General features: G+C 49.9%; 1 protein-coding gene across 1 annotated transcript; it reads right to left on the bottom strand.

The window, feature by feature from the left end:
• Positions 1–4,361: 4,361 nt before the first annotated feature.
• Positions 4,362–15,872, bottom strand: LOC142466655 (uncharacterized). The gene is made up of 3 exons (XM_075571909.1): positions 15,797–15,872; positions 8,354–8,500; positions 4,362–6,289 (listed from the first exon to the last, which is right to left on the bottom strand). Exon 3 carries the CDS (start codon positions 6,180–6,182, stop codon positions 4,668–4,670), a length of 1,515 nt encoding a protein of 504 aa, XP_075428024.1. The 5' UTR covers positions 6,183–6,289; positions 8,354–8,500; positions 15,797–15,872; the 3' UTR covers positions 4,362–4,667.
• Between the last annotated feature and the right edge of the window lie 67 nt (positions 15,873–15,939).

Raw genomic sequence — 15,939 nt, forward strand, 5'->3', positions numbered from 1 at the left:
TGCACGAACATAGTTGGAGGATATTCATTGATCTTATAAATCCATAATTGCTGGCAACCACATGGAACCGCTCATAATCTGATATGTGATAAAACAATGTTTTTTTTTTAGAAGAAACCATTAGTGTAAGAAGTGTTGAAGCTCCCAATCAATGTTTATACCAGCCGGTGTAAGAGTATCCAAAGAGAATGTCCAAAACATTTCCCTTTTATTTAGGAGGTTCAATCTGTCTCCCCCCCCCGTTTTGGAACCTCAATGTACTCAATTGCCATGAAATGAAAATTCGCTAGGCCACCATGAGGGCATTCCGCAAAGTGTTTTGAGACTTTGAAGAGGGTACGAGACCATGGGTAGACATAGAAAGAGCAGAAGCCCAGGCGGAAGACATGGCGACATCACTATGGTTAAGGAGCCATGAGGTACATACAGGACCCCTATAAGCTCATATTGAACCCCCAAAATAACCACAACATATATATATGCGTATAAGTGTCAAAGAGGAGTGCTGCTGAGCATGGCAATGTATATTTAAAACCAGAGACAGAACATGAAACACAGACAGAGCTCAGTGCTTTATCCAATTACACTAATACACGGTACAGTGCCTAAATATATATGTATAGTAGTATCTTTTGAATAAAAATTGTCTTTTAGTTTAACTCTTTGGCCAAAGTGTTGTAAGCCCTTGAGCCCCTCCAAGGCAGACCACGTCTCAAGGGTCCTAACACTCAAATAGATTCTTAATAACCTGTACATTACCAGGAAGAATGATTTATAATAAATCTGTCAAAATTAGTTGCATAGTTCTAAGTCTGATTGAAGCTCTTATTAACCTGTATAATACCAAGAAAAACACTGTATTAGATTTGTCGCAATCAACCTGCATGCAAGTTCCCATGAGTGTGGGAGGTGCAATGGAGTGAGCTTTAACCATTTAAAAGTGGGAGGGGGTGAGCTTCAAACTAGGGAAGGACGATCCACCCTCCAAATCAGCTAGCACCAGCTGAACAAGAATTGCAAAACATACAGGACCCCTATAAGCTCATATTGAACCCCCAAAATAACCACAACATATATATATATATATATATACAGTGGTTGACAAATCACCAAAAAATCTACTCGCCACACAAAAAAATCTACTCGCCACCTAGTACCAAACGTGTGCTGCTTGGGCCAATATTTACTCGCCCGGGGGTTAAATCCACTCGCCCGGGGCGAGCAAATGTATAGGTTTGTCGAACACTGTATATATATATATATATATATATATATATACGTATAAGTATAAGGAGTGCTACTGAACATGGCAATGTATATTTAAAACCAGAGACAGAACATGAAACACAGGCAGAGCTCAGTGCTACATCCAATGACACTAATACACGGTACAGTGCCTAAATATATATACTGCTGCGGCCAAGTTTATTCGAGCATTTGCCCGTTCTTGGCCGCAGCAGTAGCCTGGCGCGCGCCCGAGAGTGACGGGCGCGCGCCGAAGCAGCGGAAGAGCGCCCTCCGATCGAGGCGCTCTCCCTACCGCTGCCGGGTCCGCCGGGTCCCCCGGAACCCCCTGCCGCTGTCCCGCGATCGCGGGACACCAGGGCTCCCTCGGGGAGCCCCTGGACGCGCGTGCAGGGGGCGCACGCTCCTGAAGACGCGTGACCGCGCGTCTATGACGCGCGGCACGCCGAGGGGCGGCCACTAGCAAGCCGGGAAATCTCCCGGCTTGCGGATCTGGCCGCAGAGTAATAAAGCGTGTCGGTAGTGTATATAGTATCTTTTGAATAAAAATGGTCTTTTAGTTTAACTCTTTGGCCAAAATGTTGTAAGCCCTTGAGCCCCTCCAAGGCAGACCACGTCTCAAGGGTCCTAACACTAAAATGAGCCATGAGGACACAAATAACTTTTTGTTCACAGCTGCAACAGATTCAATCTCAACCACCCCAGTGTACATCTGCGTTGCCCCAAAGGCGACCAGCCTTTGGCGCAGCCGAAGGGCAGCCAAAGGGTGTGAGCCATTCGCTGCCGTTCACTGATGTTTGGTGATGTTAAAGTTGTTCTATTTCAATCTGAAACTCACCAGCCCTTTTATCCCCTGTACCCAATTTTCCAATTCTATCTGTCCCTGAAATGTCTGTGAACTGACTGTACAACCCTGTTCTTTTTTTTTTTGTTTGTTTCAATTTTTTTATTGTTTTTCACATATGATATCACATTATACATTCCTGACTCTTCAGGAAAGAGTGGCATACATATATGTTTGTAGTCACATAAGATCACAGAACAGATAACATTTATCTTAATACAACTTATATGTCCGTATTAACTGTATGGTTCCCCATACGCATATGGATTGAATGAGGGTGACTTCTGATATATAACTATGAGTTTGCCCACTCTTGGGGTTCGTCAGTTTTGTATTAAAGGATAGATTAAGAGAAAAGGATAGAAAGAAAGAGGGGGGAGGGGGGGCGGAAGGGAAAGAATGAGAGTGTAGACCAACAGTGTTCCTGCTTCTGTTCTATTAGCCTCCGCGTCTCTTTATTTTTGTCTTTCCCTACCCTGATTTAGCTTAGGATGGGGACCATAGGTCCCAAACTTTGTGGAATTTCTCCACTTTTTGAGAGAGCTGGGCCGAGAGAAGTTCCATTATTTTGACTTCTTTCAACCTTTTGTTTACCGTTTGTTTGGAGGGCGCATTGATGTTCTTCCAGGCAGCTGCTATTGAGCAGTGTGCGGCCGTGAGAATAAATCTAATCAGTTTGCCCACTGGGGAGGGGACCTCCTAAATAGGTTTTCCTAGTAGATATGTCACCGGGTCCAAAGGGATTCTCAGCTCCGTGGTTTCCTGCAGCATATTTTGGATGTGTCCAAAATCGTTGTATTTTTGGGCAGAACCACCATATATGTGCCATATCTCCTCTCAGGCCACACCCTCTCAAGCAGAGATCCGGTGTGCCACCAACGCGTTTCAATGCACCTTAACAAAGAACGTGACGCTCGAAACGCGTTGGTGGGGGCCACTTGGGCTCAGTTTATGTAATCCTATGCTTTTGATCCATAAAATATTTTTTATCTCATGGGACACACTCTCCTGCAATATGTTTTCTTACTGGCTTAAGTAGTGCTCCAACGTTCCTGATACTGACTCATCTGGATGCTGTGGAAAAACGGAAGCACACACCTTTGGTGGAAAATCACTTAGAAGACCATATAAATGTGAGTTTATTACTCGTGTCTGTATTCACCATATATCTATTATCCACATTGATGCATTTATGTCTGGACACTAGCGTGTGGGAATTCTTACTACAGTGATCGTGGAATTCCATCCAGCTACTCGAATAATAGGGGATTAGTGGTATTATTACTACTTGGAACATTGGTCTATATACATGTGGTTCTCCAGGGAAAACAGCAGTTTAGTTTTTACATCTTCAATTACCTTTGCTTATATAAGCTATTGATTCTATGTTAGAGCACCATACAGCTTTTTTTCTTAACCATCAGTGGGAAAGGTCCCTGTGTGAGGTGGCACCACTTGTTACCTCATTACTGCATATGTCATTAATAAAGGGACACTTAACCCCCTCAGGTGCATTTTCTTGTCTACGTGTAACGTGTGAAATTGATGGTCAGCCCTTGCTGCTCTCTAGAGATATTAAAGGAACATGACATACAGTATATAAAGGCGGCTGCATTAATGTCCCTCACTGGGGACATTAGTCTGTGTCTCTGTCCTCCACCGTCAGTACAGGCATACCCCGCTTTAAGGACACGCTTTTTAAGTACACTCGCGAGTAAGGACGTATTGCCAATAGGCAAATGGCAGCTCGCGCATGCGCCTGTCAGCACGTCCTGAACAGCAATACCGGCTCCCTACCTGTACCGAAGCTGTGCACAAGCAGGGAGACTATAGAGCCTGTTACAAATGCGTTATTTACATCAGTTATGCATGTATATGATGATTGCAGTACAGTATATGCATCAATAAGTGGAAAAAAGGTAGTGCTTCACTTTAAGTACATTTTCACTTTACATACATGCTCTGGACCCATTGTGTACGTTAATGCGGGGTATGCCTGTATTCACAGGACATTTGGCCGCGGCTGTTTCACCGCTAATTACCCCACCGCTGGCCACTTCGCTGCTAAGGTACTTGCCTAAACCCCAACCCTAAGTCTACCTAATCCTTAAACCCATACCGCTAAAACCACTTAAATTAACCCCCTAAACAGTAATAACATTACATTAGAAGCGGCTGGTGTCAGAGGGTCCGTCTGCGGCCTAATGCCAGCGGCCAAATGGTCGCGGCAAAACTATTCTGATGCGAAGCGAGACTAAATAACACATCAGCATAATGGGAAAAGCACATTTTATTAGAACCAACAGCATGGACATATAAAACTTTAAGAATAACATTTTTCTTTAAATAAAACTACAATAAGAATGATACAAATAACCTGCATTTAAAACATTATAACTTTTTATCCTTTTAAAATGCTCGTTCTATGCACCATAAACTAAAGCCACCATTCATTGTGATTTAGCGTTACACCGATACACGTGTGCATTATATGTGAGAATCTTAGTCACTGGTTATCCCTAAACATGCCTGGCTTTAGAGATAGGTCTTTATTCTGTGTGTGTCCTCTTGTGCGTGTTCAGGTTGGATAAATCATTAAATCCCTTCCCACATTCCCCATATACATGCAGTTTCTCCCGTGTGTGTTCAGGTGGAATAAATCATTAAATCCCTTCCCAAATTCTCCACATACATGCGGTCTCTCCCCTGTGTGTGTTCTCTTGTGTTTCCTCAGGCTGGATAAATGACTAAATCCCTTCCCACATTCCCCACATGCATGCAGTTTCTCCCCTGTGTGTGTCCTCTTGTGTGTGTTCAGGTTGGATAACTGACTAAATCCCTTCCCACATTCCCCACATACATGCGGTTTCTCCCCGGTGTGTATCCTCTTGTGCAAGTCCAGGCTGTATAACCGACTAAATCCGTTCCCACATTCCCCACATACATGAGGTCTCCCCCCAGTGTGTGTCCTCTTGTGTTTCCTCAGGTTGGATAAATCACTAAATCCCTTCCCACATTCCCCACATACATGCGGTCTCTCCCCTGTGTGTGTCCTCGTGTGTGTGTTCAGGTTGGATAACTGACTAAATCCCTTCCCACATTCCCCACATACATGCGGTTTCTCCCCGGTGTGTATCTTCTTGTGCAAGTCCAGGCTGGATAATTGACTAAATCCCTTCCCACACTCCCCACATACATGCGGTCTCTCCCCTGTGTGTGTCCTCATGTGTATGTTCAGGTGGGATAAATCACTTAATCCCTTCCCACATTCCCCACATACATACGGTCTCTCCCCTGTGTGTGTCCTCTTGTGTATGTTCAGATGGGATAAGTCACTAAATCCCTTCCCACATTCCCCACATACATGCGGTCTCTCCCCTGTGTGTGTCCTCGTGTGTGTGTTCAGGTTGGATAACTGACTAAATCCCTTCCCACATTCCCCACATACATGCGGTTTCTCCCCGGTGTGTATCTTCTTGTGCAAGTCCAGGCTGGATAATTGACTAAATCCCTTCCCACACTCCCCACATACATGCGGTCTCTCCCCTGTGTGTGTCCTCTTGTGTTTCCTCAGGCTGGATAAATGACTAAATCCCTTCCCACATTCCCCACATACATACGGTCTCTCCCCTGTGTGTATCCTCTTGTGTGTGTTCAGATGGGATAAGTCACTAAATCCCTTCCCACATTCCCCACATACATACGGTCTCTCCCCTGTGTGTGTCCTCATGTGTGTGTCCAGGTGGGATAACCGACTAAATCCCTTCCCACATTCCCCACATACATGCAGTCTCTCCCCTGTGTGTGTCCTATTGTGTTTCCTCAGGCTGGATAAATGACTAAATCCCTTCCCACATTCCCCACATACATGCGGTTTTTCCCCAGTCTGTGTTCTCTGCTGTGCGTTCTGGTCTGATAAAGTCAGACTCTTCTCACTTTCTCCAAAATCTTTTCCTGTGGCAGCAGCTAATATATAAATATTTGAATGAGAAGCAGTTATATTGTTTATTAATTGCCTTGACTGGTTGAAAGATGCATTTTCTGTCATATTTATTGGAATGTTGCAAGATTGTTCTGTCCTCATCTTTTCCATATACTCATTTGGGTGTTTGAACTTCAGATGTTTGAGGAGGTAATACTGACTGCTAAAAGCAACCTTGCAGTGTTGGCATGGGTGGATTATTGGCGCTCGTCTTTGTACTAGACAAAAAAATACATAATTAGAAAATTAGGCAAAATTAGGCATTAGTTATCAAAAAAAGTGAGTGTGTGTGCGCACCAAGCACGCACATTTTATGTGAAACTTCTTTGTCCTTTGTCACTGTAATTGTATTTGTGATATTTTTAATTAAAATCCAAACCCAATTTCAGTGAGAAAATGCAAAGAAGTTTGACTTAGAACGCATGTGCTCGGCACCCCCTCCCCCCCACCTCGTTTGAGCTATTTGCACGTCTATATTTACACTAACTGTGAATTGTGTGTGTGTGTGAGTGAGTGTGTGTATGAGAGACTCTATTTTTTTTGTTTGTTTGTGACTGTTTGTTTTTGTGTGTAGCATTGGGAGTGGGCCCACCTGTGCACCAGAGAGTTTGGTGTGGAACAGTCACCCGAGCATGGAAGTTGTGGCCGAGTTCTGTGTGGGCCAGGTATTGGAAGGGGTCCAGGTGGCAGATTATGGAACTTGCGGCCAACTACTGCTGTCCTGCACCTGCGCGCGGTGCGGGCCTGCACGCGCGCGGTGTGAGCTGCACCTGCGCACGTGCGCTGCGCCGGCTTACGCACTACCGGACGCACCCTTGAACAGCGCTGGAAATGCTTTTGCACGTCGCCGACGTCAGCGCATGCACGGGTGTGGCGCGCGCACAGTAGTAGCATGACGTCACTTCCGTCATGGATTTCTGTTTCAACACGAGGGGCTTTTCCTATCAAAACTCTATAGGTGCCAGCAAAGAAGTTTCACTTCAAAAAGTCACTGTTACACAAACTGTCTTACAAAAGGTCATGAGGGAGAGGTAAGTTGGCATATCCCATCTTAAGTGTCCCAGTTAAAGTGTATGGCAGAGTTCATTTTGCAGTTGAAATTGGAGGTGAAGATTAGAGTAAGATCGGGACTGGGACTCTGCACAACAACTTTGCAACTGTGAGAAATGAACTCTCTAAAATCTGTGATTATTTGTACACTTCAAATCCTCCAAATCCTCCAGTACCTGGGAAGTCTCTCCTCCTGCATCTCACTATGCCCTTCCTATTGTTTTTTATGTTTACTGTTTCCTAACTCCTTTGTGAATGTCTCTGTTCTCTCCAACTTCACCACTTCCCACTGCAGCATTATTTATATACCTCTCTCCAGGTAGTTGCCCTGGGAAGGGTGGCTAGGCTTCCCGTGGGGTTAGGGGGAGGGGGGGTAATGAGGGGTTTACTCCTTAATTACCTTAGCGACTAGAATGGAAATGTTATACGGTCACTAACGGTGTCAACAGGGTTAGGTAATGTTTTCTTTTAATAAAGTATTAACCCCTTTGGTGCCTGTGGTATACCTGGGTAACCACAGGCATGAGACAGGTTAATGTTATTTTGCTCATAGGTAATAGACATTACAGAAGCCTATGATAGAAATATTAATCCATGCGGTATATAAAGCATTTTTAACGGTCGCATTAATTCCCATATCGCGAGATTGGCCCAAATATCGCACCCAGTAAGTTATTACCACAATCTTGATATATACCACCTTAAAATTGCAGTAATAATACCCGGTAGTTTATTATTTCCCCAGGTGCGATATTAACTCCACTTTAACAGAATTGGATGTATCTGAGCCGTAGTGTTTAGTGTATGCCTTCGGGGCAAACCAAGAACTAACCATGCTTTACTAGCCACTATGGTGGCAAAGGTGGGTAGGTAGTGTAGTGTAATGTGTATATTATCCCGTGTGGTCAGCTAGTCATGGAAACCGATGACTAGTTGACCTGTGGACTACTAATGGGTTAATATGTACTGTAATGTATTTTAACAACTATTTTATCATCTATTCCATGTTGATTTAGCTCATCTTGCCAATGTATATAATGGGCAGTATAGTGGCCATTATATACATATGAAAGACAGGGCTAACGCCAGCCTGGAGTAGGTGATATAATATTTGCAGTATTTCTGCTGTTCCTCCTGTTCCGATAAATATCGGAACTTGATGTATGGCAGTTTTTACTTGAATATTCCTGATTACCTTGTGCTGGCGCGTTACTTTTCCACAGCGTACCCACCTTGATACCAAGCTCTATCCCATATTCATCTCCAGACCAGGAGCTCTGTGTGTGGGGAGGTCTGTGCCAGTTCTGTAGGAGATTATCCTGTGGTACTGGAACGCCTCAAGGTTCTGTTCTTCCTCGTTTCTCACACAATTTACAAACCTAAAATTGGGACAGTTAGTGAGGTCTCAAAGTAATGTCTATTTTATAAAGGAAGAGCTGAAAAAAGATACAAGTTGATAATAATGTGACTTGTCTTTTCTTTCTTCTCTACAATTTTTGAGGAGAACAGAAGTTAATGGAGAGCAATGTATATACGATGGCTCACTTGTATGTACCCACAGTTTGATTGGAGTGGGAGCCACAGGCCACACCAGTGACTACTTTCTTATTACTTAAAAAATAAATGAAAACACAGTTTTAATTAAAAAATCCCCAACAAGATGACACAAAGGTGAGTTTTCTTCCGGTGGAACTAAACAGAACGTGGGGTTGATGTAACAAGGTGTTGTAGCAGGAATGTGTTCCATTAGCAACCTGAGCTTATAACAGGCCCTGGACTGATTTGGAAACTGGACTATAGAAAAAGCCTTGAGCCACAGTCTAATGAGGTAACAATGTCAGTTTGGGTTTGACCCCCCCCCCCCCCACGCATCCCATCGCTCCACATAGATCACAGATAACACACTGAATCCCTTCCCACATTCCCCACAAACATGTGGTCTCTCCCCTGTGTGTGTCCTCTTGTGTATGTTCAGGTGGGATAAGTTACTAAATCCCTTCCCACATTCCAACATACATGCGGTCACTCCCCTGTGTGTGTCCTCATATGTATGTCCAGGTGGGATAACCGACTAAATGTAGCCCAAGGCTACATACGGGCATCAATGGTGCTAAACAAGGCTGTGAGAAGAAGACAGCAATAAGGCCTGGGACCCGCTGCGCCCGGCGGCACGGGCGGCTGCACGGGCGTTCCCCACCAGCAGGGGAATCCTCCCGAGCCGGTCCCAGTCCCCCCTGGCTGCACAGCTCACTACACGCTGTGACGCGTCAGCCGATATGGGATACAAGAGAATTGTAATCCCTAGCTTCGACGCGTCACGTGGTGTGGCTGTGAGCCAATGAGGAGGGGAGGCTTCGGGAGGAGAGGCTTCGGGGAGCCGGGAGGAGTGTGGAGTGCCTGCCTCTGTGTGTGTGTGCGTGTGCGTGTGTGTGAGAGAGTGCCTGCGTGTGTGTATGAGAGTGTGTGTGTGTTGCTTGTGGTTACTTCCATTACTTCCATCAGCAGCCCCCCCTCCCACTCAAGCCTCCCACTCACCTCCCTACAGACCGCATATCGCGGTCTGTGTATGTCAGCGCCCCACCTGTCTGCAGTGCGGGAGCGCTGACGGAGGGAGCGGGGCCTTAGGCTAAGGCCCCGCTCCCAGAGTCAGCGCGCCCGCACTGCAGACAGGCAGGGCGCTGACATACACAGACCGCGATATGCGGTCTGTAGGGAGCGGGAGCCGGAGCGGGAGGTGGGCGGGAGTGGGAGGCTTGACAGGGAGGGGGGGCGTGGCTTGAGCGGAGGGACCCGCTACTTACCCCCCCCCTCCCTCCACGGCTCGGGCTCCTGATTGAAAGTAAGACACACACACACACTCACGCACTCAGACACACACATACACACACAGACAGACAGGAACTCGGACACACACATACACACACAGACAGGCACTCACGCTGCTTTCACTCCACACTCCTCCCCGCTCCCTGAAGCCTCTCCTCCTCCCGAAGCCTCCCCTCCCCATTGGCTCACAGCCACACCACGTGACGCGTCAACGCTAGGGATCACCATTCTCTTGTATCCCATAGCGGCTGACGCGCCACAGCGTGTAGTAAGCTGTGCAGCCAGGGGGGACCGGGACCGGCTCCGCAGGATTCCCCTGCTGGTGAGGAACTCGCGTGTGGCCGCCCGCACAACGAAGGCAACGGGACCGAGGCCTTAGCCTTAGGGGAGAGGTGCAAAGAGCTGCTGTGATCACATGCTCATTGCCAGTTACTTGTGTGGCTGTTAAAATGCAATTGGGGCTATTGCACTTGAGTGAATCTGGTGTTTGGTAAACAGAGAAGGCAAAGTGGATAAGGAAAAATAACCCCCTGCAGATCAGTACCTGGGAGGCAAATAAAGGGAGTGGGAGGAAGGGGGATACAGAACACAAACAGCAATAGAAACACAGTAAGAGAAACCATGTGAGACTGGTAACTCTTCTCTTGATGGGATAAATTCTAAAGTCTTAATTAGACTGTAAGCTCCTCGGGGCAGGGACTCCTCTTCCTTAATGTTACTTTTATGTCTAAAGCACTTATTCCCATGATCTGTTATTTATATTATCTGTTATTTATTTGATTACCACATGTATTACTACTGTGACGCGCTATGTACATTAATGGCACTATATAAATAAAGACATACAATACAATACGATATAGCGGTAATCATTTGACAAGCTGTTTGGGTGATAAATAAAATGAATATTTCTGTTTCTTCAGTAGTTTCGGGAGGTTTTGCAAGTTTTTGAAAAGACAATAAGTGCTGGTAATGGTCACAGAGGAATAGTCTGGAGAATATAGATGTGGCATTAGCTGAACAGTAACCTAGGTAAAGTAGTGTAGGTGACAGCAACCAAAGTTATCATTAATGTCAACAGCTGCCTCTGGTTAAATAAGGCTTTGAAAAGTGTGGCCCTGTGTTCCTAAGACAGAGAAAGACTTGTGTGGGATGGAAGGAAAAGGAGTGCTTAGGATAGCTAGCAAGGAGAAAATGCTGATTGTACAATCTCTTATGGGTTTGTAATCTCAGGATTTATTTAGACTGAAGCAGAGTAGGAAAATGGTATTTAAAGGGGCAGTCCCTCCTAGGAATAACGTGACCCAACAACAATGGCATATTTAATAGGTTCAATGTAGAGAATTGTCAAGTTAAAAAAATCCGTTTAGCAAACAAGAAAACATAACATTTCCATAGAAAACAAAGTAATTATAATGCCCTCATTAGTCAAACACATACAAGTTCCTGGAGAAATACAGAACAGGATTTCTTTCACAATACACAAATAAGTAAAACAGTTATTTTAACCCTGTGAGTGACAGAGGGGTCACGTGATCGCTCCCTCACTGATGGGGAGACCCCCTCACTTCTATCCCACGTAGTGATAGATCCGTCCTGCCCTGCACAGGAGCACAGAATGTCATCTCCCCTAGGAAAACCAGCAGGATTACTATGACGTAGCTATTACATCATGGGGCCAGACACGGTGACATAGCAGCTACATCAAAAGGGCACCCAAAGGGTTAAATGGTGATTTCATCCTTTTCAATGAAGTCACGTACTCCAAGTGATTTCATGTTTTCCCGCCGCTAGGTTGGATTTAAAGCAGCAGTTCAAGCTGCCTTTAAAAATAAATAAATAAAATATATGTTTCCCTTCAATATGCGCATCAATGCAATCCCAACACTGACAAGCGATTAGCTAAGTTGCCGATCGATCCATTCTCCTGTGATCTATCTGCGAAGATTTGGCTCGGGGGTTCAATAAATCACTGTGTAATGCAGTGTGTGTAGGTGTGTGTGTCAGTGTCTCAGTAAGTGTGTGTGTCAGTCAGTGTGCCGGGGGGGTGGGCGATGTGGGGAGAGGGGGATGTGAGGGGGGGGTCTGGGGGAGATGTGAGGGGGGGGGGGTCTGGGGAGATGTGAGGGGGGGGGGTCTGGGGAGATGTGAGGAGGGTCTGGGAGGGGAGATGTGAGGGGGTCTGGGGGGAGGGGAGATGTGAAGGGGGTCTGGGGGGAGGGGAGATGTGAGGGAGGTCTGGGGGGGAGATGTGAGGGGGGTCTGGGGGGGAGATGTGAGGGGGGTCTGGGGGGGAGAGATGTGAGGAGGGTCTGGGGAGGGGAGATGTGAGGGGGGTCTGGGGAGGGGAGATGTGAGGGGAGTCTGGGGGGGGAGATGTGAGGGGGGTCTGGGGGGGGAGATGTGAGGGGGATCTGGGGGGGGAGATGTGAGGGGGGTCTGGGGGGGAGATGTGAGGGGGGTCTGGGGGGGAGATGTGAGGGGGGTCTGGGGGGGAGATGTGATGGGGGTCTGGGGGGGAGATGTGAGGGGGGTCTGGGGGGAGATGTGAGGGGGGTCTGGGGGAGATGTGAGGGGGGTCTGGGGGGGGGGGAAAGTGTGAGGGGGGTCTGGGGGGGGGAAGTGTGAGGGGGGTCTGGGGGGGGGGGGAAGTGTGAGGGGGTCTGGAGGGGAAGTGTGAGGGGGGTCTGGAGGGGAAGTGTGAGGGGGGTCTGGGGGGGATGTGTGAGGGGGGGCTGGGGGTGTGTGTGAGGGGGGGCTGGGGGGGATGTGTGAGGGGGGGCTGGGGGGGATGTGTGAGGGGGGGCTGGGGGGGATGTGTGAGGGGGGACGGGGGGGATATGTGAGGGGGGACTGGGGGGATATGTGAGGGGGCTGGGGGGGATATGTGAGGGGGTTTGGGGGGGCAGGGGCGGGCTGGGGGTTTGGGGGGGGCAGGGGCGGGCTGGGGGTTGGGTGGGGCAGGGGCGGGCTGAGGGGGGCTAAGGGGGGGGGCTGGGGGAGATCTCCCCCCCCTCCCCCCTGAGATATAACCTGTTGCTAATTTTTTTGAATCCCACCACTGCCCTAGGGGGGTAGATATAAACTTGTTAAAAATAACTTTAAAAAATAAATATATAAAATATATGTTTCCCTTCAATATGCGCATCAATGCAATCCCAACAGTGACAAGCGATTAGCTAAGTTGCCGATCGATCCGTTCTCCTGTGATCTATCTGCGAAGATTTGGCACGGGGGTTCAATAAATCACTGTGTAATGCAGTGTGTGTGTGTGTGTCAGTGTGTCTCAGTAAGTGTGTGTGTCAGTCAGTGTGCCGGGGGGGGAGATGTGGGGGGGGGGGTCTGGGGGAGATGTGGGGGGGGGGATCTGGGGGAGATGTGGGGGGGGGGATCTGGGAGAGATGTGGGGGGGGGATCTGGGAGAGATGTGGGGGGGGGATCTGGGGGAGATGTGGGGGGGGATCTGGGGGAGATGTGAGGGGGATCTGGGGGGAGATGTGAGGGGGGTCTGAGGGGGGGGGAGATGTGAGGGGGGTCTGAGGGGGGGGGAGATGTGAGGGGGGTCTGGGGGGGAGATGTGCGGGGGGTCTGGGGAGGGGAGAGATGTGAGGAGGGTCTGGGAGGGGAGATGTGAGGGGGGTCTGGGGGGGGAGATGTGAGGGGGGTCTGGGGGGGAGATGTGAGGGGGGTCTGGAGGGGGAGATGTGAGGGGGGTCTGGGGGGGGAGATGTGAGGGGGTTCTGGGGGGGAGATGTAAGGGGGGTCTGGGGGGAGAGATGTGAGGGGGTCTGGGGGGAGAGATGTGAGGGGGGTCTGGGGGGAGAGATGTGAGGGGGGTCTGGGGGGAGAGATGTGAGGGGGTCTGGGGGGGAGATGTGAGGGGGTCGGGGGGGAAATGTGAGGGGGGTCTGGGGGGGGAAGTGTAAAGGGGGTCTGGGGGGGGAAGTGTGAGGGGGGTCTGGGGGGGATGTGTGAGGGGGGTCTGGGGGGGATGTGTGAGGGGGGGCAGGGGGGGATGTGTGAGGCGGGGCAGGGAGGGATGTGTGAGGGGGGACTGGGGGGATATGTGAGGGGGGACTGGGGGGATATGTGAGGGGGGACTGGGGGATATGTGAGGGGGGACTGGGGGGATATATAAGGGGGGCTGGGGGGATATGTGAGGGGGGGCTGGGGAGGATATGTGAGGGGGGGCTGGGGGGGATATGTGAGGGGGGGCTGGGGGGGATATGTGAGGGGGGGCTGGGGGGGATATGTGAGGGGGGGCTGGGGGGGGCAGGGGCGGGCTGGGGTTGGGTGAGACTGGGGGGGGGGGGGCTGGGGGAGACTGGGGGGGGCTGGGGGAGATCTCCCCCCTCCCCCCTGAGATATAACCTGTTGCTAATTTTTTTGAATCCCACCACTGCCCTAGGGGGGTAGATATAAACTTGTTAAAAATAACTTTAAAAAATAAATATATAAAATATATGTTTCCCTTCAATATGCGCATCAATGCAATCCCAACAGTGACAAGCGATTAGCTAAGTTGCCGATCGATCCGTTCTCCTGTGATCTATCTGCGAAGATTTGGCTCGGGGGTTCAATAAATCACTGTGTAATGCAGTGTGTGTGTGTGTGTCAGTGTGTCTCAGTAAGTGTGTGTGTCAGTCAGTGTGCCGGGGGGGGGAGATGTGGGGGGGGGTCTGGGGGAGATGTGAGGGGGGGGATCTGGGGGAGATGTGGGGGGGGGATCTGGGAGAGATGTGGGGGGGGGATCTGGGAGAGATGTGGGGGGGGGATCTGGGGGAGATGTGGGGGGGGGGATCTGGGGGAGATGTGAGGGGGATCTGGGGGAGATGTGAGGGGGGTCATGGGGGGAGATGTGAGGGGGGTCTGAGGGGGGGGGAGATGTGAGATGTGAGGGGGGTCTGGGGGGGAGATGTGCGGGGGGTCTGGGGAGGGGAGAGATGTGAGGAGGGTCTGGGAGGGGAGATGTGAGGGGGGTCTGGGGGGGGAGATGTGAGGGGGGTCTGGGGGGGGAGATGTGAGGGGGGTCTGGAGGGGGAGATGTGAGGGGGGTCTGGGGGGGGAGATGTGAGGGGGGTCTGGGGGGGGAGATGTGAGGGGGGTCTGGGGGGAGAGATGTGAGGGGGTCTGGGGGGAGAGATGTGAGGGGGGTCTGGGGGGAGAGATGTGAGGGGGGTCTGGGGGGAGAGATGTGAGGGGGGTCTGGGGGGGAGATGTGAGGGGGTCGGGGGGGAGATGTGAGGGGGGTCTGGGGGGGGAAGTGTAAAGGGGGTCTGGGGGGGGAAGTGTGAGGGGGGTCTGGGGGGATGTGTGAGGGGGGTCTGGGGGGGATGTGTGAGGCGGGGCAGGGGGGGATGTGTGAGGGGGGACTGGGGGGATATGTGAGGGGGGACTGGGGGGATATGTGAGGGGGGACTGGGGGGATATGTGAGGGGGGACTGGGGGGATATGTAAGGGGGGCTGGGGGGATATGTGAGGGGGGGCTGGGGAGGATATGTGAGGGGGGGCTGGGGGGGATATGTGAGGGGGGGCTGGGGGGGATATGTGAGGGGGGGCTGGGGGGGATATGTGAGGGGGGGCTGGGGGGGATATGTGAGGGGGGGCTGGGGGGGGCAGGCTGGGGGTTGGGTGAGACTGGGGGGGGGGGGCTGGGGGGGGGCTGGGGGAGATCTCCCCCCTCCCCCCTGAGATATAACCTGTTGCTAATTTTTTTGAATCCCACCACTGCCCTAGGGGGGTAGATATAAACTTGTTAGTGTCACTATTGCAGTAAGGTGTCTGTCCTGAAACGCCACGTGTTTACATATACCTGCTCTGATGCTTTGAATACAAAGTAAGTTACTTACAGAAAAGGCTCCTGTGTGCTTCCTGCACCACTTTATTTCTTCTTCTCTTTCCCGGAAGTGGAGACACTGACTACATCCGGGTCACAGCTCTGTTTCCTACTGCGCATGTTCACACTAAGGGGATCATGGGAGTTGTAGTTTTA

Source organism: Ascaphus truei, chromosome 15 (assembly GCF_040206685.1).
Source record: "Ascaphus truei isolate aAscTru1 chromosome 15, aAscTru1.hap1, whole genome shotgun sequence".
Lineage (NCBI taxonomy): Eukaryota > Metazoa > Chordata > Amphibia > Anura > Ascaphidae > Ascaphus > Ascaphus truei.

Coding starts and splice junctions, on each gene's coding strand:
- LOC142466655 (XM_075571909.1), bottom strand. CDS start 6,182: ATGGAAAAGATGAGGACAGAACAATCTTGCAACATTCCAATAAATATG.